A 25,782-nucleotide genomic window follows, 5' to 3' on the forward strand; every position below is an offset into this window, starting at 1 on the left:
GCAAGCTCACATCATTGTGCCATCTAAAGGTAAGAGCACAAATAATTTAGATAAAAATTGTTCATGAGGACTGAACAATAGAATAAGATGACTTCTCATTAATGACGTTTCTTGTTTTATTGAAAGGACTTTCTTGGGTTTGGATTTCATCTGGTAAGACATGCTTTTATTAAGGTCAACAGAATGTGAATATAGTATGTTGTATATTATAGTATATGTGTGTTTATGCAATCTTTTCTTTTTGAATGCAATCATTTCTGCTGAAAGACTAATAAATAATTTGAAATATTGTATATTTATAAATAATTACATTTTATTTTTACAATAGAAGTTTTACAAGATCTGAGAATTTTGTCATCTATTTTTCAGTCTGATTGAAAGATGGTGGATGTGATGTCAGAGTTCGGGGCAGCTGCCCCGTTCTTACGAAAGTCAGACAAGGAGCGTCTGGAGGCCCAAACTCGCCCCTTCGACATGAAGAAAGAATGCTTTGTGACCGACCCTGCGGTTGAGTTCGTCAAAGCCACCATCACCAGTAGAGACGGTGACAAAGTCACTGTTGACACTGAATTCGGGAAGGTAAGATCTAATCTCTGCATTGTTGTAGATTGTAGACAGAAGTAGAGAGTGACTGTCAAAACATTTTTGTTATCCACAGACAGTAACTGTGAAGGAGATTGATGTTCACCCCCAGAACCCACCAAAGTTTGATAAAATTGAGGACATGGTGATGTTCACCTTCCTGCACGAGCCCGCTGTGCTGTTTAACCTCAAAGAGCGTTACGCAGCCTGGATGATCTACGTGAGTCGAGTCTTAAAACACTCAAACATTCTCTTTATCTTGCATGAGCAGATCTAAACCTTCTGTGAATATTTTACAGACCTACTCTGGGCTCTTCTGTGTCACTGTGAATCCCTACAAGTTTTTGCCAGTGTACAACCAGGACGTCGTCAATGCCTACAGAGGAAAGAAACGAAATGAGGCCCCTCCACACATCTTCTCCATCTCAGACAATGCCTACCAGTACATGCTGTCAGGTGATGATCTGACTTGTCATTTTTTTGTTGAGTTCTAATGCAATTTCAAAAGTTAAGTTTCTTATGTTTTATTTTCTCACAGACAGAGAAAACCAGTCTGTTCTGATCACGTATGTAATAGATATTATGACGTACCAAAATACTCCTCCTTTTACCAATATTTTCTATGCTGCATTTTATCAGCCATTTAATTCTGTTTTTATTCTAAGTGGAGAATCCGGTGCTGGAAAGACTGTGAACACTAAAAAAGTAATCCAGTACTTTGCGAGCATTGCCGCAGCATCGCCTGGCAAGAAGGATCCATCAATGGAGAAAAAGGTGCTTAATTTCCAAAAAATTGCTTATTATGGATGAATGAATATACCTTCTATATAACCGACCATATGATGAATGGTCTTCGTTTCTTAAACATTGAAGTCACAAATTTTCATAATTTGATACTCCCTTACTTGTTACCATATTGCAATGCATTAACACGTAAACAAAAAACCTTTTTGTTTTCCCAATTAGTTTTCTACTGTGACTTAGGTTCTCTATGGATTATTATTATGATTACAAGACTACATAGCGTCGGAAAATATGCAAATATATATTCATGGCTGTTAACTGAAAAGAAGGTACATCAAACGTTTTACACACCTATTGATAAAATATGATTCTTAGGGTACTCTGGAGGATCAAATCATCCAGTGTAATCCTGCTCTCGAGGCTTTTGGTAACGCCAAGACCATCAGAAATGACAACTCCTCCAGATTTGTAAGTGGGGTTTACATTGGTGTGATTATTCTTTTTGATTATGGTTTCCATGATATATTAAATGAGCATGTTACAGTTGGTACTCAACCAGAATAATACTCTTGCCGCCCCCGTTACCGCGGCTGTAAATTTGGGGATGTGTAGTTGCTGCCTTTTACTGCTAAGAGGTGCTACAATCACAGACTTTGAAGTGTGTCAGTTTATTCTCTCTATTGCATAATCTGACGCAGCTCTTTGAGAACTGGCCAGCAGATAAATTCAAGTGAAATATTGTAGTTAAACGAATTCATAATCCCAATACTGAAATTACACTACAAATTTAGAACTGAAACAAATGTAGGCTTCTATTATTGCATCCAATTTAAGCAAAGTAGGCTAAACGTTAACATTGTGTGCCCAGTTTTTCTATAGCTAGAAAGTCAAGGCATGTAAAGGTTATGTGTCTTATACTTCGTGTTATTTTAATTTGTTAGTAGGCCTAGATTTATGAACTGAAACAAAACAATGAAATAAATTAAACTAAATGATCGTAAAATTAAACATTGTCAGGACTTGCTAACTGATGTTAGTCGGCAGCATTTGTGTTTTAGGATTAATTAAGAATTAAATAGGCTTACAGTAGGTTGTTATGATTAGCATCATTTTCTTTAATAAATAATGAAAACATTTCAACAAAAACATTGCAATAGAAAAATGTCACATCAATGAGGTTTTGCATAAAGCATAAGACTTTAAGCTCAAGCTCATAAGACAGCATTCAGACGATAGCTCTGTGGTCAACGCTACAAGGCGGTGATAGGCATTCTGGTTGACTACCAACTGTATGTATCATATTATGTATTGCTTTATTTACAGGGTAAATTTATCCGAATCCATTTTGGCCACAGTGGAAAGTTAGCTTCTGCTGACATTGAGACTTGTAAGTATTGCCCAACATCATTCCAACAAATCACACATTGATTAAATGTGCAACTGTTTTGATATTCATCTATTTATCAATTCATTTAGATCTGCTGGAGAAGTCTCGTGTCACTTTTCAGCTCAAGGCTGAGAGAGACTACCACATCTTCTATCAGATTCTGTCCCAGAGAAGACCAGAACTGTTGGGTAAAATTACCCATCATATCTATTAACATTGCCATCTCTAATTAGAAGAGTCTTTTCTGATCTATGTTCCCTTTCTCCTTAGAAATGCTACTCATCACCAACAACCCCTATGACTACGCTTTCATCTCCCAAGGAGAAACAACAGTGGCATCTATTGATGACGGTGACGAGCTGATAGCCACTGATGTGGGTGTTTGTTAAAACATAGGCAGTTCACAATACAAGAACAACACTTCTGACAACCCGTATGACTGCGTTTCTGCTGTGGAACACCAATTGATAATGTCTTGACTGGTTTCCATTCAATAAAAGCATATTAGTGATCAGGGGCTGTCAATAAGTATGAAAAAGCACCATCAAAGATCCACATAACTTCTGAACATTCTGAAGCCATGTGATTGTGTGAGGAAAAGAACCTTTGTTTTTCATTTTGTGTTCCACAGAAGAAATTAAGTCATACAGGTATAGAATGACTTGAAAGAGAATAACTGATTCTCTTGGCCAGTCTATTCTTTAAAAAGAAAGACGTCTAATGTACTTGCCAAAAAGAAGAATATGAAACATTTGGCATAACATTTTACATGCTCTGTACATTTGCTGTAGGAAGCGTTCGCTGTGTTGGGCTTCACCCAAGAAGAGCAGAACAGCATCTACAAGCTGACTGGTTCCGTCATGCACTTTGGCAACATGAAGTTCAAACAGAAGCAAAGAGAGGAACAGGCCGAGGCTGATGGGACTGAGGGTCAGTATAACTTGGAATTTCAGTTTCATAAAGGAAAAAAGTCATGCTGTATATAGACTCATAGCTCTGTATTCTTTTTTGACATGTAGAAGCTGACAAAATTTCATATCTGATGGGCCTAAATTCAGCTGACTTGATCAAGGGTTTGCTCCACCCAAGAGTCAAAGTAGGAAATGAGTGGGTCACCAAGGGACAGAATGTCCAGCAGGTAATAAATGAAAATAATAATCTAATGGGCATTAGAGTTTTCAGCATCATAGGTTCACTTTCCAAGACATACAAACAAAATCTTTCAAGTATCTGAAAAATCGCTTTCTAGTTTGCAATGTGTCAAATTCTGCACAATTCAATCTTTTCTTAATTAGGTGTACTACTCTATTGGTGCTCTGGGAAAGTCAGTGTATGAGAAAATGTTCCTCTGGATGGTTGTGAGAATCAACCAATCCCTGGAAACCAAACAGCCTCGCCAGTACTTCATTGGTGTGCTGGACATTGCTGGATTTGAGATCTTTGATGTAAGCTGAAATCAATTGATTTATTTTATTCAAGAACAAATTCAACAAGAAGTGCAACCTGTTTGACCATTGTGATTATATAATATATTCCACCTGCAGTCCAACACCTTTGAGCAGCTGTGCATCAACTTCACTAATGAGAAGTTGCAGCAGTTCTTCAACCACCACATGTTTGTGCTGGAGCAAGAGGAATACAAGAAGGAGGGCATTGAGTGGGTGTTTATTGACTTCGGCATGGACTTGCAGGCTTGTATTGAGCTTATTGAGAAGGTGGGTGAATATCATGTTGATGATTATACTGTGATGGTAAAAATCATATTTTTCAGTTTTAACTCTTGTTAACTGTGTCACTGTCATTGTAGCCCATGGGTATCATGTCCATCCTTGAAGAGGAGTGCATGTTCCCAAAAGCCAGTGATGCAACATTTAAAGCTAAACTTTATGACAACCATTTGGGGAAAAATCCAAACTTCCAGAAGCCTAGGATTGTGAAGGGAAAACCAGAGGCCCATTTTGCCCTCGTTCACTATGCTGGCACTGTGGACTACAACATTTCAAACTGGCTGGTGAAGAACAAAGACCCTCTAAATGAGACGGTTGTAGGGTATTTCCAGAAGTCAACTCTTAAATTGTTGTCTGTTCTGTTTGCTAATTTCGCTACTGATGACTCAGGTAAGCACACACTGACTTGTGAATAATGAAAATATAATAAGCACTATTTTTACTGTTTAATAATAACAAAAATAATTTATTTCACAGCTGCGGATTCTGGAGGAAAGGCTGCCAAAGGCAGCAAAAAGAAGGGTTCTTCCTTCCAAACGGTGTCAGCCCTTCATAGGGTAAAGAACATTTTAACACTATATTGTCTCACAAGGTTTTACTGCATATTAATCTAAATCCTCTGTGATCTACCAACAGGAGAACTTGAACAAGCTGATGACCAACTTGAGGTCAACTCACCCTCACTTTGTGCGCTGCCTCATCCCCAATGAGACTAAGACTCCTGGGGCAATGGAGAATCCTCTGGTCATGCACCAGCTGCGCTGTAACGGTGTGCTGGAGGGCATCAGGATCTGCAGAAAGGGATTCCCCAACAGGATCCTGTATGGAGATTTTAAACAACGGTTAGTATGAAGGCAAGGCAAGTTTATTTATATAGGACATTTCATACACAATGGTAATTCAAAGTGCTTTACATAGAAAATAAATTAAAATAATCCGAAAATATGCCTGAATCACTAAATTCGGGGCTCCCCTATTTAAATGGAAGAGTCAGAGATCTTCGGTTTGCGAGACACACTAATAGCAACTCCCTGCTTCCTAGTGACCCATCAATAGGGTGGAGTATTCTAACACGTTCTGCCTCTGATGGCTTGTACCTCCGACCCCTTAATGGAGTGGAGTTATCACCAACCGTCTGATTTCGGTAATACACCAGCCTGCATCCAAGAACCTGGTGTCCCACACTCACGTCTGAGTGTGTGCGTAAACTCACTGTCTCTCTTCCCAATTTTCTCAACACTTCAAACCAGACAGCCCTAACCAAAAATAAAAACCTTAACCAAAAATAAAAACAAGGATAATTAAAAGTTTACAGTTATAAAAAAAGAATTATAAGAATAAAAATATGATACAGAGATAACATAAAATGCATCAGTCGGACGTACAGTGGCACAGTGCTCATTCAGTAAATGCAGAGCTAAACAGATGTGTTTTGAGTCCAGATTTGAATGTGACTACTGTTGGAACACATCTGATCTCTTCTGGAAGCTGGTATGAAACAAAATGGCTTTAATGCCTTACAAAATAACTTTATGTATACATTTTAAGTTTTTGTAAGTTGCATCATTTCAACAATCTGTTGAACAATCTGTTCATAAAAAGTATTTGCTAAAAAAAAAAAAAAAAAAAAAAAAAAAAATATATATATATATATATATATATATATATATATATATATATATAAAACAATAGTTAATGTGTGTTGTTGTTATTGTTGTTTTTTTTGGTAGATACCGTATCCTAAATCCTGCTGCTATCCCTGAGGGACAGTTCATTGATAACAAGAAGGGTTCAGAAAAACTTCTGGGCTCTCTGGACATTGATCACAACCAGTACAAGTTAGGACATACTAAGGTATTTTTATATTAACATTAACTTTTTCCAAAGCCACTTTTCCACTGTCATCCTTTTTGACCCAAAATTCTTTACTATTCAGGTCTTTTTTAAGGCTGGTCTTCTGGGTGCTCTTGAAGAGATGCGAGATGACCGTCTTGCACTTATTATAACTGGAATTCAGTCCATGTCTCGTGGTTTTCTATCAAGACAAGAGTTCCAGAAAATTGTGGAAAGAAGGTTAGATTTGAGCTCTTCAATCTTTAACATATTCTCCAAGTTACATTTAAAATGCAAGACTGAACATTCTTATTTAATATCTACAGAGATGCTCTGTTGGTGATACAGTGGAATGTACGTGCTTTCATGGGTGTCAAGAATTGGCCCTGGATGAAGCTCTACTTCAAGATCAAGCCTCTGCTGAAAAGTGCAGAGTCTGAGAAAGAAATGGCCAACATGAAGGAGGAATTCACCAAGTTGAAGGAGGCTTATGCCAAATCTGAAGCCCGCAGAAAGGAGCTTGAGGAAAAGATGGTTTCTCTTCTCCAAGAGAAGAATGACCTGCAGCTTTTAGCACAGTCTGTAAGTTCACATGGGACTACAACTCTGGACTTTTCACATTTTCACAATTCAGAAAACAAAACTAGTTTTCAATTTTTCCCATGTTGATAGGAGCAAGATAATCTTGCAGATGCTGAGGAGAGATGTGAGGGTCTGATCAAGAGCAAGATCCAGCTTGAGGCCAAAGTCAAAGAAATAACTGAGAGGCTGGAGGATGAAGATGAAATGAATGCTGAGCTGACTGCAAAGAAACGGAAGCTGGAGGATGAATGCTCTGAACTCAAGAAGGACATTGATGATCTTGAGCTCACTCTGGCCAAAGTAGAGAAAGAGAAACATGCCACTGAGAACAAGGTCAGTTTTCAACACTGAACCTGTTAGTGATGTTAGAATTGTGAGTTAAGAGTCCCTTAATACAATGACACATTTCGACAGGTTAAAAACATGATAGAAGAGATGGCAGCTTTGGATGAGATCATCGCTAAGCTGACCAAGGAGAAGAAAGCTCTTCAGGAGGCCCATCAGCAAACGCTGGATGACCTCCAGAGTGAGGAAGACAAAGTCAACACACTCACCAAAGCCAAAGCCAAGTTGGAGCAACAAGTGGATGATGTAAGAGTCAGAAAACACAACACTATAATTAAAATGAGAAACATTTAAAGTAATTACGCAATTATTTTTATATTCTTTGGATGAAATTTAGCTTGAAGGTTCTCTGGAACAAGAAAAGAAAATTCGCATGGATCTTGAGAGAGCTAAAAGAAAGCTTGAGGGGGACTTGAAGTTGACTCAAGAGAATGTGATGGATTTGGAAAATGATAAGCAGCAGACGGAGGAGCGGATAAAGAAGTAATATATTTTATCATTAAAAATAATATTAATATTAAAAGATATTTGGTAACTCTTTACAATAAGGATCCATTTGAGTTTAGTTAACTACAAATTTAACAAACTAATAATGAAAAACACTTTTTTATTTATTCATTTATTTATAAAAATAATTTATTAATTTTAGTTAATGTAAATTTAAACATGTAGTAACACTATTAAAATCAAATGTAATATTGTTAATTTTATTAAATATGCCTGAGCTAATAACAAATTAACAATGCAAAGTAAATTTTTTATCAATTATTGTTAACAAAGTTTAATAAATACTGTAACACATGTATTGTTCATTGTTAGTTAATGTTGTTCAATTCATTATCTAACGTTAACTAATGGAATCCTACTGTAAAGTGTTACCTGATATTTTAATTCGATTATGTATGTAACCATTCATGTGTCATAGGCTTGGCACGATAGTCGGTGTTACCGGTGTTACACAGTGTTCAGTCGCAACACCGGTTTCATCACTTGCCCACCGCAGCACCGCAAAAAAAAAGCTTTTTTTTAAAGCAGTTACACAGTATCCGTATTTTCTGTCACCAGTTGACTAGCGTTGTATGATCACGCTCAACCATTCAAGCGCGACAAAACAAGAGACCGCACTGTAAGTCTTGCCTATTCAGTATCGAGTTCTCTCTCTCTTTCGGCCTTGAACAAAACATAACACACACAAATTATGCCAACATGTCCGTTTTGTCGAGTGTCCTCATAAGAGCAAATGATTTAAATAATATCATAAATGAATGTAGAGATTTGTGAGAAAATGGGACGCGTGTCAGTGTCATTAATGTTAATCAAAGAACAAAGGTAAGATAGTAAATTAGGCCTACTCACTCAGACCCAGGGCCAGGAGGATTAGTATACCGGTAGCCTAATAATCATGAATGCACTCTCTTGTGTGCACGAATTAATCTTTTAACACATCTCTGGCGAACGGCTTCTTCACGCAAAAGAAAAACTCTTCATAAAGAGTGAAATTCATGTGGCGTTTCCTGATGGAACGAGGTTGTTCGTTAACTTCATTTTATACGTGCAATTCACACGAGCTCTAAACGGATGCGAGACTGCTGCGATTAGTCAAACTTTATTAATGAAACAAAATCAGAGGGAATAGTTTCTTTAATGTATTTTTTATTTTATTTTTTTACCGGTTGGCCGGTCACGGCTTTCATAGTTTTCAGTTAGGCTAGTGCGGAGACCAGGGCCGGGTTTCCCGATAACGATGTATCTTAGCTCTTAAGAGCGTTCTCTATGTGCAAGGTTACGAACGCTCGCCGCAATTCCACACGCGTTTCCCAAAAATGCACTTAACATGAATGCGCGAGAACGCGTTCGTGCTACTTAAGAGTCGCTGTCCATTCGCGAAGTGCTGAAATATAACCTTATATGGAATCGTATTCTGAACATTTAAACTAATAATAACTGTCATCTGTTGTGGATTAGCAATCAAGACAAGTGACAAGCGTTTGCCAATGTACTGATTTGTTTTTGCGTGTTTCATGAATAATAACGAACACACCATTCAAACACTGTGGTTGAATCCAAAATCGCGCCCTATACCCTCAAATAGGGCGTTATTGTTCTCAACATGATCTCAAGCAGTGAAAAATAGAGGACACTGACAACGCGCTGAAAGACAGGACCGAGCAGGTAATATTTAATATGAAACAAAGTCTCAACTTTCAAATTTGGTCAGTCAAACAAAAATAAAATAGGCCTACCGTTTTTTGGCTCTTTAATTTGTCGTGACAGATTGTCTCAGTTAAAGCCAAGTTCAAATCCACAGAAGTTAATCAATAACTCTTCTGATTGCTTTGTCGCACAAAAATGGTGGAATTTGATTGGTCAGATTGCATGCCAATCAAACTCAATACGAATGATGAATTGACACCATGTAAAAAAATACCGGTGTTGTCACAAGTCGATTAACCGTTGGGAGAATATTATCACCGTCACATCTCTAATGTGTCATCCTGTTTACTTGGCAGAAAAGACTTTGAAATAAGCCAGCTCAATAGCAAGATTGAAGATGCACAAGCTTTGGAGTCCCAACTCCAGAAAAAACTGAAAGAGTTGCAGGTAAACTTTATATATGTCTTAATAAAATAGATTAGTTAGGAATTTTTATCTTAATGACATTTTTCTTAATTTTGAATTTATGCACATTACCAGGCCCGGATTGAAGAGCTTGAGGAAGAGCTGGAGGCTGAGAGAGCAGCTCGTGCTAAAGTTGAGAAACAGAGAGCTGATCTGTCCAGAGAACTGGAGGACATCAGTGAGAGGTTGGAGGAGGCTGGTGGAGCCACTGCTGCCCAGATTGAGATGAACAAGAAACGTGAAGCTGAGTTCCAGAAACTGCGCAGAGACCTTGAAGAGTCCACTCTGCAACATGAGGCCACTGCGGCTACACTGAGGAAGAAACATGCAGACAGTGTGGCTGATCTGGGGGAGCAGATTGACAACCTCCAGAGAGTGAAGCAGAAGCTGGAGAAAGAGAAGAGTGAACTCAGACTGGAACTGGACGATGTGGTCTCCAACATGGAGCAGCTTGCAAAGGCAAAGGTGAGCGAGAGAAATTATGGCGAGAGTCTATAACGTATGTGTTGTCAGTCAAAGAAAGCCATCAACTACGATATAATTTATCTTCAAGACAAACCTGGAGAAAATGTGCAGAACTCTGGAAGACCAGATGAGTGAGTACAGAACCAAGGCTGAGGAAGGTCAGCGCACTATCAATGATTTCACCATGCAAAAAGCCAAGCTGCAAACTGAGAATGGTAAGAACGTTAAATATTGTTATGTTACCAAACTGTACAATAATGATGATTGGAAAAAAGTGAATATTTTTTAATATTGTATTTTAGGTGAACTGGCTAGACAGTTTGAGGAGAAAGACTCCCTGGTGACTCAGTTAACCAGAGGCAAGCAGTCCAACACTCAGCAAATTGAAGACCTCAAGAGACAGCTCGAAGAAGAAATCAAGGTTTTCAAAATCTCCTTCTATATCAAAATTTTGTGCTAAAATACACTATTGTAATAATCAACTGGCCGCAAATATTTGTTTGTCTTTAGGCTAAGAATGCCCTTGCCCATGCAGTTCAGTCTGCTCGTCATGATGCTGATCTGCTGAGGGAGCAATATGAAGAGGAGCAAGAAGCCAAGGCTGAGCTACAGCGTAGTATGTCCAAGGCAAACTCTGAAGTGGCTCAGTGGAGAACCAAGTATGAAACTGATGCCATCCAGAGGACTGAGGAGCTGGAGGAAGCAAAGTAAGAAACAAACAATATATTTACAAGTTTCGTCTCTAGTGATTAGACACTTTTCTAAATTTTCTGCAATAGTTTGTGGCCTTTTTAATACATTTAAATACCGTTTAATGAATAATGCTTCACATTTTCAATATATTTTGTATTTTGATTATTATAGGAAGAAACTGACTCAGCGTCTGCAAGATGCAGAAGAAGCTGTGGAAGCTGTTAATGCTAAATGCTCCTCTCTGGAGAAGACCAAGCACAGGCTGCAGAATGAGATTGAAGATCTCATGGTGGATGTGGAGAGATCCAATGCTGCTGCTGCTGCTCTGGACAAGAAGCAAAGAAACTTTGATAAAGTAAGGAGAGAAAGTACATTTTGTCATTAGCTGGAAAAATCGGCCATGCAAATTTTTACTATATAAAATATCAAGTAGCATCGAAAATGTTCAATGTTAAAATCATAGTAAATGTAAGTTTAGGGTCAATTCTTTACTACAAAAACTGCACCGCTCTCAATGGCCATTTGGTCTTATTAAATTTAACCAGGTCCTGGCTGAGTGGAAGCAAAAGTATGAGGAGTCCCAAACTGAACTGGAAAGTGCCCAAAAGGAAGCTAGATCTCTGAGCACTGAACTCTTTAAATTGAAAAACTCGTATGAGGAGTCATTGGACCACCTGGAGTGCATGAAGAGGGAGAACAAGAATCTCCAAGGTAAGAGTGGTTTTCTCAACTCCAAACCATTACTTTAATTGCTTGTATTTGTGAGCTCACATGTTATTTCTATTGCACAGAGGAAATTTCTGACCTCACTGAGCAACTTGGTGAGAGTGGGAAGAATATTCATGAGCTGGAGAAACTACGAAAACAACTGGAGCAGGAGAAACAAGAGATACAAACTGCTCTTGAGGAGGCTGAGGTAAAAGAACAACCATTTTCCCCAAAGTTCTTATTCATTTGACAACTCTTTGAATTAAATCAAGCTGTTGTTTAAAGCAATTGATCATTCCAGATTATTTTAAGGGAGGTCACTTCCCACCCCACAACACAGGGCTAAACAAAAACTTTAAATCTCAATTATAACAAACACCCATTTTACTCTTCATAGGGTTCCCTTGAACATGAGGAAGGCAAGATACTTAGAGCTCAGCTGGAGTTCAATCAGGTCAAAGCTGATATTGAGCGTAAGCTGACAGAGAAAGATGAAGAGATGGAGCAGACCAAGAGGAACCAGCAGAGAATGGTGGATACCCTGCAAAGCTCACTGGAATCAGAGTCTCGCAGCAGGAATGAAGCTCTCAGGCTGAAGAAGAAGATGGAGGGAGACCTCAATGAGATGGAGATTCAGCTCAGCCAGGCTAACAGACAGGCATCAGAAGCCCAGAAACAACTCAAGGGTCTTCATGGACATCTCAAAGTATGACGAATCTTCAAATCAAGATTCTATGATGCTTAGGTGAAATCCAACATAGCTCTTCAGTCTTTTTATTTGTAAAATTTGTACTTTACAGGATGCCCAACTGCAACTAGATGATGCTCTTCGTTGTAATGATGATCTCAAAGAGAACATCGCCATTGTGGAGAGACGCAACAATCTGCTGCAGGCTGAACTGGATGAGCTGAGATCCATGCTGGAACAAACTGAGAGAGGAAGGAAACTGGCTGAGCAGGAACTGCTGGATGTCAGTGAGAGAGTTCAGCTCCTGCATTCTCAGGTATGACACATCTGTACTAATATTATGCAAAATAAAGCCTCTTAGTAAACAATATAATCAAAAGACTATATAAATGTCAACATTGTCTATGTTCAGAACACCAGCCTGCTGAATCAGAAGAAGAAGCTGGAGGGAGATAATACTCAGCTTCAGACTGAGGTAGAGGAGGCAGTGCAGGAGTGCAGGAATGCTGAGGAAAAAGCCAAGAAGGCCATCACTGATGCTGCCATGATGGCAGAGGAGCTGAAGAAGGAGCAGGACACCAGTGCTCATCTGGAGCGCATGAAGAAGAACATGGACCAGACCATCAAGGACCTGCAGCACCGTCTGGATGAGGCTGAGCAGATCGCCATGAAGGGAGGCAAGAAGCAGGTCCAAAAACTGGAAGCCAGAGTAAGTTTTTAGAAACAAGTATACAGTGTTTTCTGTAAAAATATTTGTTCTAAGATTTGAAAATTGTATACTAAAATTGTTACACATCTGTTAGGTGAGAGAGCTGGAAAGTGAGGTGGAGATGGAACAGAGAAAGTCCAGTGACTCGGTAAAGGGGATTCGTAAATATGAGAGACGCATCAAGGAGCTCACCTACCAGGTAGGAAAAATTTTGCCCCTGGTTGATTTGATCATGTTATTTTTTAATAAAGTGCTGTCTTACAGTATTTAAATGTATATTGTATATACTAAAAACATTTTTTGCTTTGCATAGACTGAGGAAGACCGAAAGAATCTGGCTCGCCTGCAGGATCTGGTGGACAAACTCCAGCTGAAGGTCAAATCCTACAAGAGAGCTTCTGAGGTTGCGGTGAGTATTTTCCCCCACTGGTGCCATCAAATGATACGACTTTTGTAGTAATTGCATCTTTTGATTTTCACAAATGCTGTTGTGTGTAATCTTTAGGAAGAACAATCCAATTCCAATCTGGGCAAGTTCCGTAAGATACAGCATGAGCTGGATGAGGCAGAGGAGAGGGCTGATATTGCTGAATCTCAGGTCAACAAGCTGAGAGCCAAGACTCGTGATACAGGATCCAATAAAGTAAGAGTAGGCACTTATAACAAGTGACTTTGTTCACACACACACACACACACAAAAAAAACCTCAGAAAAGCCACAAGTAAATAGTCACAGTTAAGTTAACTTGATAGGTCAACTCTAGATCACTTTTTAGTGACTTTACATTACATTCAGTCATTTAGCAGATGCCTTCGTCAAAAGCGACTTAGAAATGAGGACTAAAGCAAGCGAGTCACCATGAAGAGGAAAAACAACGCAAGAAGTTCTCAAAATACAAAGCTCGGGCATTGCTCAGAGTAGCATAAACCAGACAAGGGAGGATTAAAGGAAAGGAAAGATATTTTTTTTTTAAAGAGGTTAAGTGCTCACGGAAGAGATGAGTTTTCAGCTGTCTTTTGAATGTTGTCAGGGATTCTGCATTCCGGATGAAGGCGGGGAGATCATTCCACCACCAAGGAACCGTGAATGAGAATGTTCTGGAGACTGATTTTTAGGTTCTCTGTGATGGTACCACGAGCCGTCGCTCATTGACCAATTGTAGGCTTTTGGTAGGGATGTAGACTCGTAGGAGCTAGAGAAAGTAGGAGGGAGCTGAGCCTGTGGTAGATCTGTAAGCAAGCGTCAATGCCTTGAACTTGATGTGAGCAGCGAGTGGTAGCCAGTGTAGAGATGGAGAGATGAGTGGGCCCTTTTGTGCTCTTTGAAGACAAGATGAGCTGCAGCATTCTGAATCATTTGTAGAGGTTTAGTTGCACATGATGGAAGTCCTGCCAGAAGAGCATTGCAGCAATCAAGCCTAGAAATGACTAGGGCCTGTACGAGAAGTTGTGTTGCAAGCTCAGTTAGGAAAGGCCTGATCTTCCTGATGTTGTGCAGTGCAAACCTGCATGATCGCGCTGTCTTTATCCAAGAACTGAACCTGAGAAACCCTTGTGGTCAGTTGATGTGCTTTGGATACCTCGCCTTTCCATGCAACCCTGAAGGACCTACCTGTGAGATAGGATTTAAACCAGTGGAGAGGAGTTCCTGTGATGCCCAGTGATGAGAGGGTGGATAGAAGGATCTGATGATTCAGTGTCGAAAAAGACAAGAGGAGAGAGTTGAATGTCTTGAAAAGTGTTTGTGTGTTAGAAGCGCTGTTGATCTTGTTGTGGAAATATGAAGATTTCGCGGCATGAACATCAACAGAAAAGGAAGAGAGCAAAGATTGATACATAGGATCAGTCAGGATAGGATCATACACTTTAGGATATGAATAGCAAGTAGTTTAGACAACTACACTTAATGAAATGCATTTTGATATTTAACAAGTGTGGCTATAAAAAAAAAAAAAAGAATTTATATATATATATTTATTAGCGGTGTAGAATTTAGGCCATTTTGAACTGGATCAGCTTACCGTTAACATTTTTTTCCTTTTTCTTCCTAACAGAAGGGGGCTGATGAAGAGTGAAAATATTAGATGGATCTCTCTAAACACTGATTGCTGTGACAATCTCTTCTGTAGTTCTGTAGAATAAACCAAACATGAAAATGAATACCTCATCCTCTTTTTTTTTAACAATCTAGACATTGCAGTATCACAACATGATCGTGAACACAACAGTAAATCAGTTGCCTGAATGTACTCTATGTGCCACAGACTAGGCTGTCTAGTCTAAGTTCTAATTCAAACTCGAAATGTTCTTAAATTGTCATCTGAAGTAGGGTCAACCATACAAAGATACAGGGAGTTTACCAGTTTTACCAAACTAATAACCACATAATGCAGCTTAAACTGTAAGCCACTGACCATTACACTGTATGTTTTGACATACAGTGTTAAAAAAAATGTAAGTACCATACAGTAATAGCCAACATAGACCATTACATCTCTATGGTGAATGTGAATTATCATTCGAATTACAGGCAATATAAATTATTGTTGTGAGCAGCAATCATTGATAGTCTAAGAATTTAGGTATACAGTTCAGCTCTATTCAGTAGAATCTCTTTATCATCAATTATGTTGGCTATATATTCATTCTAAACCTAAAGTAACCTCCACAATTCTGTGAATGTGAGAGCTGCAATAGTCAGTTACCACCACTTGAGAGCAGCACCACCATTAAATCTCATATGATGCATTATTTCTTGGAGTCCATGTAAAGCAGGGTGGGGCAAGTTGTCACAACTTTTTATTCCTTTAATTTTTCAGTGTATGTTTATTTTTGAACATCAATTCATGAATGCACAATTTACATCTAAAGGCTTCAAAAATATTTTAACATTTCCACTGGTATTGGAAATGTTTTTACTACCTTTGCTACAACTTTGCAATAAGGTTCAATTTGTTGTAACATGTACAACAATGTATCAATTTACGTAAATGTTTATAATATATTTAAATACACAAATTTTCATTAACTTACATTAAACATTTTCATTAAAAATGATATGCAGAAATGAACATTAGCCTATATTCCTATGCTGTAAAACCATTGTTCATAATTAGCTTGTGTTACACTGTAAAAACGGCAATTAATAAAATGTTGGAAGAGCAAAAATAGTTAAGTTGAACTAATATTCATGCTTGGGATTAGTTAAGACATTATATTAAGACTGCAAAAATATATTTGAAAAAAATTAAATGAAGGGATATTTTCAAATCCAGTCAACATTTAGGATGGCTAACGTTGACTGAACAGAACGTAGGCTCACTATTGGCCAGAATCACACACATGACCAGCGTCTGCCAAGATTTCACTCGCAAAAAAGTGAATTTTTTTTTTGGTATTCAGTTGTTCGATTTGTGAGTTCAGTGACATCTGTGAGGAAAATACATATTCTAGCCACCTTGCAAACTATCATAAGCAACATGAGACTGTAACATGCCCTTTTACAAACTGTACATTCAAAAACAATGTATTATCAACTTTTAAGATCAGACCCTTCTTATCAGAGCAGGCCACACAACTCCTTGTCCAAGCTCTTGTTCTCTCCAGACTGGACTATTGTAATGCTCTCTTAGCAGGCCTTCCAGCAAAAAAACATACGGGACGGGGAGGGGGGCTAGCAATACTTCATAAAGAAAAATTGAAAGTATCTCAGTTAACTTTGTCTACATATTCTTCTTTTGAAACAATTGCCTTAAAAATCAATGGTGCAATTCCTACCATCCTCACAACTATTTACCGTTCTCCCAAGAGCAATAATGCCTTTTTAACTGAACTATCTGAACTTTTGACTTATCTATCTTCCATGTCTCCAAATGTAATCATTCTGGGTGATTTTAACATTCATATAGATAATGTCAGTAATGCATTTACATGTGAATTTTTATCATGTTTGGATTGCTTTGGTATGCAACAATTTAACACACTGCCCACTCATACTAAGGGGCATACTCTTGATCTTGTTTGTTGTTCTGGTATAACACCTTATAATTGTACTGTTTCTGATCTGTCCATATCAGATCACCTGCTGGTGTCTTTTTGTGCCAAGCTGGCAGTTTTTAAGGTAAACCTTTCCTGTAGCTCAGTGGTAAGAGCATTACGTTAACAACGCAAGGTTGTGGGTTCGATCCCAGGGGATTGCACATGCCTATAAATAAATGTATAGGATAATGCAATGTAAGTCGCTTTGGATAAAAGCGTCTGCCAAATGCATAAATGTAAATGTAAATGTAAACCCGTGTCGTCCGATCACATTTCGGAATATTAAGAACATTGATGTGCCTACTCTTGCTGATGAACTTGCCATCTTCTCCAGTAAATCTGATTTCTCTACTGTTGATGAACTGGTTACATATTACAATGATGGACTAAACATGATTTTAGATGAATTCGCACCTGTGAAAACTCGAACCGTTTCATTTGTACATTCAGCTCCTTGGTTTACACCTGGATTACGTGAACTTAAAACTAAAGGCCGTAGGTTAGAGCGGTTGTACGTCAGGTCTGGCCTTACTGTTCATAAAGAAATGTATGCTGAACATATTCAAAATGATAAGAATGCACTGTCCACGGCTAAATCTGATTACTACTCCAACATAATTGGAGTTAGCCATGGGAATTCCAGGTCCCTTTTTTTGGTGGTAAACAATATTCTGCAACCACCTGATTCTTTGCCATCTGATATGTATTCCACTGACTTATGTGATCGCTTTCTGACTTTTCGCTTTCAGCAATTACGTACTGGTACTCTTCACAATGACTGTCAGCCTATCCCACTCTGTTTTCTCTAACTTTACACTACCAACTACTTCAGAGATAGTGGGTCTGATAGGTAAATCGAAATCTTCGACTTGTCAGTTAGACCCTCTACCAACTCCTTTAGTGAAAGCTTGTTTACCAGCCCTGTCGCCATTGATTACTAAAATTGTTCATGCTTCACTTGTTTCTGGTTCTGTATCTCCATATCTCAAATCTGCTATTATTACTCCCATACTTAAGAAACCAGGGGGTGGATCCATCTAATTTTGATAATTTTCGTCCAATTTCAAATTTACCATTTATCTCTAAGGTAGTGGAAAAGTGTATTGCATTTCAAATTCATGAACATCTTTCCAATAATAACTTGTATGAACAATTTCAATCTGGCTTTCATAGCACTGAGACTGCTCTTGTCAGAATAACCAATGATCTACTGTTGGCAGCTGACTCTGTGCTTTTAACCATACTTGTCCTTCTAGACTTGAGCGCTGCCTTTGATACTGTCTCTCATAAGATACTTCTTGACAGGTTAGCTTCTATTGGTATAACTGGCACTGCTCTGTCTTGGTTTAGGTCATATCTATCTGGACGCAGTCAGCATATTCAATTAAAGGGTTTTCGATCAAGAACATCTACAGTCACCACTGGTGTTCCCCAGGGGTCTGTCTTGGGCCCGCTTCTTTTCATTATTTATATGCTCCCTCTTGGTTGTATTTTGAGGAAATATGGTGTTAATTTCCACTGTTATGCGGATGACACCCAACTTTACCTGTCTGCCAAACCCACTGGTTCTTTTCCACCACCATCTTTGTCCAGCTGTTTAGCTGAAAATAAAGATTGGCTTTCAGCTAACTTCTTGAAGGTAAATGGCAACAAAACTGAGGCTTTGCTTGTTGGCACTAGATCTGTTTTGTCTAAATCTAATTGTCTTTCTTTGTACATTGACAATACTGCAATCTGTCCTTTTTCACAGGTTAAAAGTTTGGGTGTCATCATGGATAGCACACTATCCTTTGAAGCTCAAATTAATAATATCACACGGATTGCATACTTCCACTTGCGTAATATTAACCGTCTCCGTCCCTTTCTTTCAAATAATAATACTGCCGTTCTCATTCACGCACTAGTCACTTCACGTATAGACTACTGTAATGCTCTTCTCACAGGTGTTCCCTCAAAATTGCTACATAAGCTTCAATTGGTTCAGAATTCTGCAGCTCGTGTTCTATCTAGAACACCTTCTACTGAGCACATTTCTCCAGTTCTTTAGCAATTGCACTGGCTTCCAGTAAAGTATAGAGTTGAATTCAAGATCTTGCTACTTACTTACAAGGCACTTCATAATCTTGCACCCCAGTACCTTACACAACTTCTCCATGTTTACACTCCTTCATGTACTCTCAGATCTTCATCTTCAATTTCTCTTGTGGTACCACGGATTCGACTAACTACCATGGGTGTCATGATTCTGCCTTCTTGTCTCTGATTTTCCCTGGTCTTGAGGCAGGATCATGACAGGCCCATGTTTTGTGTGTAAGCACATGGCCATTTGTTTGGCTGTGTGCTTGCGTTGTCTCGTCATGTAACCCCGCCCCCTTGTTATCTCATCTTGTTATCATTATTGTATCATCGCCGTCACCTGTTTCCCTCATTAGTTTCTCCCTATTTAATCCCCTTGTGTTTGCTGTCCTGTGCCGGTTCATTGCCAATCTTTATGTGAAGATTCATTTGTGAGTAACCTGTTGAGAAGTCTTGTGAAGTGTTTTGATCCTGTCTTAGCGGTTAGTTTATTGTTCAGTTTTCTGTCAGTCTTAGTCTAGTCTTGTTTGTCAATCCTGTCTTGTTTTGCCCCCTCGTGGGTTTTGTTTTCCCTGTTTTTTCTGTAATAAACCCTAGAGATGTCTGCAAATGGTCTGCGATTGGGTTCTCTCCTTCTAAACCATAACAGAATGAACCGGCCAACATTGAACCCAGCAGACAGTGTGTCTCTTCTCAAGTGGCAGTCGGAGCTCCGGGAACAATGGTGGTTGTCCTCTCCACCTTCTGCCAAGCTTCCTGTGATCCCAGAGGGTCGCGTCCTGGCCGTTGTTGCCCTTGGTGATAAGGCTGGTTCCACTTCTTCTCCTGAGGCCTCTTCTGTTCCCATTGTTCTCCATGGTAAACGAGGGAGACGAGTTTCCTGGAATTCCCCGTCTGAGTCTTCCTCGACCGAGTCAGCGCTGCCCGAGAACGCCATCCCTGCTCCTGTTACGGTTCCAGCTGAACATCTCCAACTGGTCGCTAGCCCAGCTACAGATTCGGCTTCGCGTTCAAGGAGAAAGAAGAGGAGAAAGGGAGCCTCTCGCTCGTCATCTCTAGCTCCTGCAAGCGCTGTTCCAGAGCCCGCTCCTGCAAGCGCTGTTCCAGAGAGCCCGCTCCTGCAAGCGCTGTTCCAGAGCCCGCTCCTGCAAGCGCTGTTCCAGAGCCCGCTCCTGCAAGCGCTGTTCCAGAGCCCGCTCCTGCAAGCGCTGTTCCAGAGCCCGCTCCTGCGAGCGCTGTTCCAGAGCCCGCTCCTGCGAGCGCTGTTCCAGAGCCCGCCACTGCGAGCGCTGTCCCAGGCGCTGTCCCAGAGCCCGCTCCTGCGAGCGCTGTCCCAGAGCCCGCTCCTGCGAGCGCTGTCCCAGAGCCCGCTCCTGCGAGCGCTGTCCCAGAGCCCGCTCCTGCGAGCGCTGTCCCAGAGCCCGCTCCTGCGAGCGCTGTCCCAGAGCCCGCTCCTGCGAGCGCTGTCCCAGAGCCCGCTCCTGCGAGCGCTGTCCCAGAGCCCGCCACTGCGAGCGCTGTCCCAGAGCCCGCCACTGCGAGCGCTGTCCCAGAGCCCGCCACTGCGAGCGCTGTCCCAGAGCCCGCCACTGCGAGCGCTGTCCCAGAGCCCGCCACTGCGAGCGCTGTCCCAGAGCCCGCCACTGCGAGCGCTGTCCCAGAGCCCGCCACTGCGAGCGCTGTCCCAGAGCCCGCCACTGCGAGCGCTGTCCCAGAGCCCGCCACTGCGAGCGCTGTCCCAGAGCCCGCCACTGCGAGCGCTGTCCCAGAGCCCGCCACTGCGAGCGCTGTCCCAGAGCCCGCCACTGCGAGCGCTGTCCCAGAGCCCGCCACTGCGAGCGCTGTCCCAGAGCCCGCCACTGCGAGCGCTGTCCCAGAGCCCGCCACTGCGAGCGCTGTCCCAGATCCCGCCACTGCGAGCGCTGTCCCAGAGCCCGCCACTGCGAGCGCTGTCCCAGATCCCGCTACTGCCAGCGCTGTTCCTCAGCCCACTGCCGTGAGTGCTGAGGAGAAAGCTGCGGCCGATTCAGCTGCTGAAGCAGTTCTTCAAGCCGTATCAGCCCATCAAGACTTACCTGTTGTTGTCGCGGCAAAGACCTTATCTAATTATCTGTCACGTCTAGTCAAGATCCTTGAGGTCCCTGTCAGTCCTGTCAAGTCCTCTAGTCCTGAATCCACAGCTGCAAGAGATCCGGTTCCTGAGTCGGCTGCAGCCAGTGTTGATCTGAAGCCCGCTACTGCAAGCGCTGTTCCTGAGCCCGCCACTGCAAGTGCTGTCCCAGCTATTGTGTCCAGCCCTGTCCCAGCTAGTGTGTCCAGCCCTGTCCCAGCTAGTGTGTCCAGCCCTGTCCCAGCTAGTGTGTCCAGTCCCGTCCCAGCAGATGTGTCCAGTCCCGTCCCAGCAGATGTGTCCAGTCCCGTCCCAGCAGATGTGTCCAGTCCCGTCCCAGCAGATGTGTCCAGTCCCGTCCCAGCAGATGTGTCCAGTCCCGTCCCAGCAGATGTGTCCAGTCCCGTCCCAGCAGATGTGTCCAGTCCCGTCCCAGCAGACAGGAGGATGTCTGTGTCCAGTCCTGTCCCAGCAGACAGGAGGATGTCTGTGTCCAGTCCTGTCCCAGCAGACAGGAGGATGTCTGTGTCCAGTCCTGTCCCAGCAGATGTGTCCAGTTCTGTCCCAGCTAATGTGTCCAGCCCCGTACCAGCTGTCACCCGACCTCTGTTTGTTTCCCCGGACACCCCTGTCACCACTTCACCCCGGTCTGTTTCCCCTAAGACTGTTCCTCGTGTTTCCCCATCCAAGTCTGCCCGGACCCCTCGTCCTCAGCCATCGTCCTGTCAACCCAAGACCCCTAGTCCACCTGTTCACCCTGGACTGCCCCCTAAGAACTTTGTGTTTCCTCCACCTCCCTTGCCTTGTTTATTGTATTTGATATGTCACCCCAACCCTGTTATTGTTTTTTCATGTCTGCCTTTATTGTTATTTGTCATGTTTTGTTGGTTTGTGTCCATGTCTCAGTCCGTCATGTCACGTGTTTAGTGTTCCCTTAGGGAGCGTCTGGAAGCCGCTCCTTAAGGGAGGGGTTCTGTCATGATTCTGCCTTCTTGTCTCTGATTTTCCCTGGTCTTGAGGCAGGATCATGACAGGCCCATGTTTTGTGTGTAAGCACATGGCCATTTGTTTGGCTGTGTGCTTGCGTTGTCTCGTCATGTAACCCCGCCCCCTTGTTATCTCATCTTGTTATCATTATTGTATCATCGCCGTCACCTGTTTCCCTCATTAGTTTCTCCCTATTTAATCCCCTTGTGTTTGCTGTCCTGTGCCGGTTCATTGCCAATCTTTATGTGAAGATTCATTTGTGAGTAACCTGTTGAGAAGTCTTGTGAAGTGTTTTGATCCTGTCTTAGCTGTTAGTTTATTGTTCAGTTTTCTGTCAGTCTTAGTCTAGTCTTGTTTGTCAATCCTGTCTTGTTTTGCCCCCTCGTGGGTTTTGTTTTCCCTGTTTTTTCTGTAATAAACCCTAGAGATGTCTGCAAATGGTCTGCGATTGGGTTCTCTCCTTCTAAACCATAACAATGGGTGCCAGATCTTTTAGTTATGCTGCCGCCCACCTATGGAACTCTCTTCCCCTTGATGTTCGCAATAGCGATTGCTTGTTGACTTTTAAAACGCGTCTTAAGACATATCTTTTTATACAAGCTTTTTTATAACATGTTGTGTTGAGTCTTTTTAATGCACTTTATCTGTATATGCGGCTTGTTTGTTGTGTGTATTGTCTTATGCAGTGACCTGTATATTGCTTGTGAGGTGACCTTGGGTGTTATGATAAGGCGCCATTAAATAAAATGCATTATTATTATTATTATTATTAATGTACTATCAAGCCTTTGCAACTGATCCAGAATGCAGCAGCGAGGGTGGTCTTCAACGAGCCAAAGAAAGCCCACGTCACTCCTCTCTTCAAAAGTTTGCACTGGCTAACAATAGAAATCAAATTCAGACTTATGCACCCTCCAGAAGCTTGCGTTCTGTTAGTGAACAACGCCTTGTGGTGCCATCATCCCAAAGAGGCACAAAATCACTCTCACAGACCTTTTCCTGGACTGTTCCCAGCTGATGGAATGCCTATCTCAATTCGAGCAGCTGAGTCTTTAGCCATTTTCAAAAAATTTCTAAAGACACATCTTTTTCGTCAGCACCTAACCAATTAATAGCACTTACCTTTTCTATTCTTTACTCTTCTATTTGTTTTGTTTTTCTGATAAAAAAAAACAAACACCTTGCTATGTGAAGAAAAGAAATGACTTGCAATTAGGGATGGGACGGTATGAAAATTTCATATCACGATTATAGTGACCAACATTATCGTGATTATCAATATTATCACGGTTTTGTTAAAACGAGATGAAAGTGTTCAAAAAGAACTGATGCTCACACTAAAAACAGTTTAATATTTGAAAATCAACAAACAACAAATAAAACAAGCAGCTCTATGCACTTTTTTAAGCAAGATTATATTCTGTGGCATTTCCTTCCTTATAATGACCGTCGTCAATAGCAACGCATTATAACACCGCGCACATCCATGTATCGCAACGGACGCGCACGCGCTCTCTCGTTTCATTCAAATACAACTTGCCGTCTTGCGTCTCCGTTCTTGGGCGATTGTTTTGTACGCTGTACAAAATGGATTTATAAACAGGTAAGATTTAAAACATTAATCTCGATTCAATATGTCCCCGTAATTGTGTTTAAAAAAAAAAATCGGTGTAATAAGTGTACAATGATAGTCTTGTTTGAACTTGTTCGTTCGTCTTTGGCTCAAAGCCACTTGCTGCGAACTTTTCTTCGCGGAAGCTTCACGTTTATTTCAAGTGAGTGAGATAAAATATTTCAACTCAAAACAACATTTTGTGCCCAATTATTTCCCAGACGTAGTTTTGGTATTGAGGTCAAAGTTAACTTGCCTTGCGTTCGCTATAAACAGTGGGTGATGGTCACACACGAGGACTCGGCAGATTTGAAGTGTTTCCCCCCTATTGTAGTGACCATCCTCGATTAAGTTTCACTCAGGACTTTTGTAAAAGCCAAAATATGACCACACCTCAGATTTGGTCCTCTGAAAAGGCTGAAAAATCTCCCGAGTACGGTCACTGCCTTTCGCCATTCCTTCTTGAATAAAAAAAACAACATTGCGCGCTGCGCCTGCATCAGACTGTTGCTGGCTGGACAGGATTTACAGTGAGTTATTAAAATCGCGATAATCAAACACGGTTTTAATGATAATTAAATTTTTAACGATAATACTAACCGTCAGTACATTTTATCGTGGTTTATAGTGAAACCGGTAATCGTCCCATCCCTACTTGCAATGACTCAGAAAAGCACTGAAGTATGGTCAAATTGTGTTTACCACAGAGCTTATTTCACTAATAAACTGAAAATCTTAGAAACCAGTGTCGAATTAGACTTTCCATTATAAAAATGACTTTGATCTTAATGTATGTATGTCAGGGTCTATTATATTCACTTATAATTACACTATTGACCCTTCCTTTACCCCTTAAACCACCCTTAAAAATACCCATACCACCAAATCTGTCCCTAACTTTACCCGTATCCACCTCAATAACAGCAAAAGTGTTTTGGGTAGCACTTTATTTTACAGTCATATTCTGCATGTACATACTATGTACTTATTATAGCAATTACAATAACTGGGTTATAACTAGGTACTAACCTTGAACCTATGCCTTAACCTAACCTTAACCCATGTAGTTACCATATATTATCAGCATTTTCGGACAAAGTAACGGTAATTAACATGATTAGCCATTTGATTAACTACATTATCAAACAGCTAATAATGTGTTGCTAATGTTACACAAACCATGTTCGCGTTTGCCATCTGCCTTCTAAAACTCAGCATCCTTAGAAACACTTTGAACAACTTAGAATGTCAGTAAAGAAAGGCATATAGTTCATCATAACATCGTAATATACATGATATACATAAATCACCCACTATATTGCTAAATGTACACAATTTTTCATATCAACAGAAAAATATACGGAGATGGCATGGCTTCTCTTGAGACCCCCTGCTTCGCAGTTAATGATATGCTAAATCCCGCCCCGTACATTGATCTGTTTTTGAGACTGTCTTAGATTTTTTTATAGTTTTAAGGAGAAAATACTCAGCAATGGTGCTGACTCATGAATTTACACATGGCTAGTCTTAAAGCATATTAAAAACACCAGATAAACACATAAACATTAAAAACTTTATTTTCACCACAGGGGGACTTTAAATGTTTTGGGTGAGTAACTACATTTTGCAGACGTGTGATAGTTGATAGAAAAACAGTTGTAGAAGTTGCACTTGGTTCTCACATATTATGACCATGTGACCATGTTTAATTCAATATTTATGAAATATGTTATTTAAAAAAATAAAAAATCCTGTCAATTACAACACTGAGCAACTAAAGATCAAAAAGAAAAATAATTGCTTTGCATTACCTTCATCTGTGCTTCAGATATGTGTTGGATCTTCTCCTGCAGGGAACACAGTGTTTGTGTGTGGCTG

General features: G+C 40.7%; 1 protein-coding gene and 1 long non-coding RNA gene across 2 annotated transcripts; one reads left to right on the forward strand and one right to left on the reverse strand.

The window, feature by feature from the left end:
* LOC309508895 (myosin-7-like) lies at positions 1-15,241 on the forward strand. Its single transcript, XM_082183422.1, has 38 exons — positions 1-153; positions 370-579; positions 659-802; positions 882-1,038; positions 1,121-1,148; positions 1,248-1,356; positions 1,702-1,794; positions 2,650-2,713; positions 2,803-2,901; positions 2,984-3,087; positions 3,505-3,643; positions 3,733-3,851; positions 4,009-4,158; positions 4,258-4,428; positions 4,521-4,830; positions 4,918-4,997; positions 5,077-5,282; positions 6,171-6,294; positions 6,377-6,513; positions 6,600-6,855; positions 6,946-7,188; positions 7,270-7,446; positions 7,538-7,683; positions 9,711-9,801; positions 9,895-10,284; positions 10,373-10,499; positions 10,587-10,705; positions 10,795-10,991; positions 11,149-11,332; positions 11,523-11,688; positions 11,769-11,893; positions 12,083-12,391; positions 12,486-12,689; positions 12,786-13,082; positions 13,177-13,281; positions 13,396-13,491; positions 13,588-13,725; positions 15,136-15,241. The coding sequence occupies exons 2-38, from the start codon at positions 382-384 to the stop codon at positions 15,154-15,156; spliced, it is 5,823 nt and encodes a 1,940-aa protein (XP_082039548.1). The 5' UTR covers positions 1-153; positions 370-381; the 3' UTR covers positions 15,157-15,241.
* On the reverse strand, positions 5,124-25,782 carry LOC309508995. The gene is made up of 3 exons (XR_014209758.1): positions 25,716-25,782; positions 15,103-15,212; positions 5,124-5,259 (listed from the first exon to the last, which is right to left on the reverse strand). It is a non-coding gene; the product is annotated as an uncharacterized lncRNA (long non-coding RNA).

This window comes from Leuciscus leuciscus (assembly GCF_965113295.1).
Source record: "Leuciscus leuciscus genome assembly, chromosome: 11".
NCBI lineage: Eukaryota > Metazoa > Chordata > Actinopteri > Cypriniformes > Leuciscidae > Leuciscus > Leuciscus leuciscus.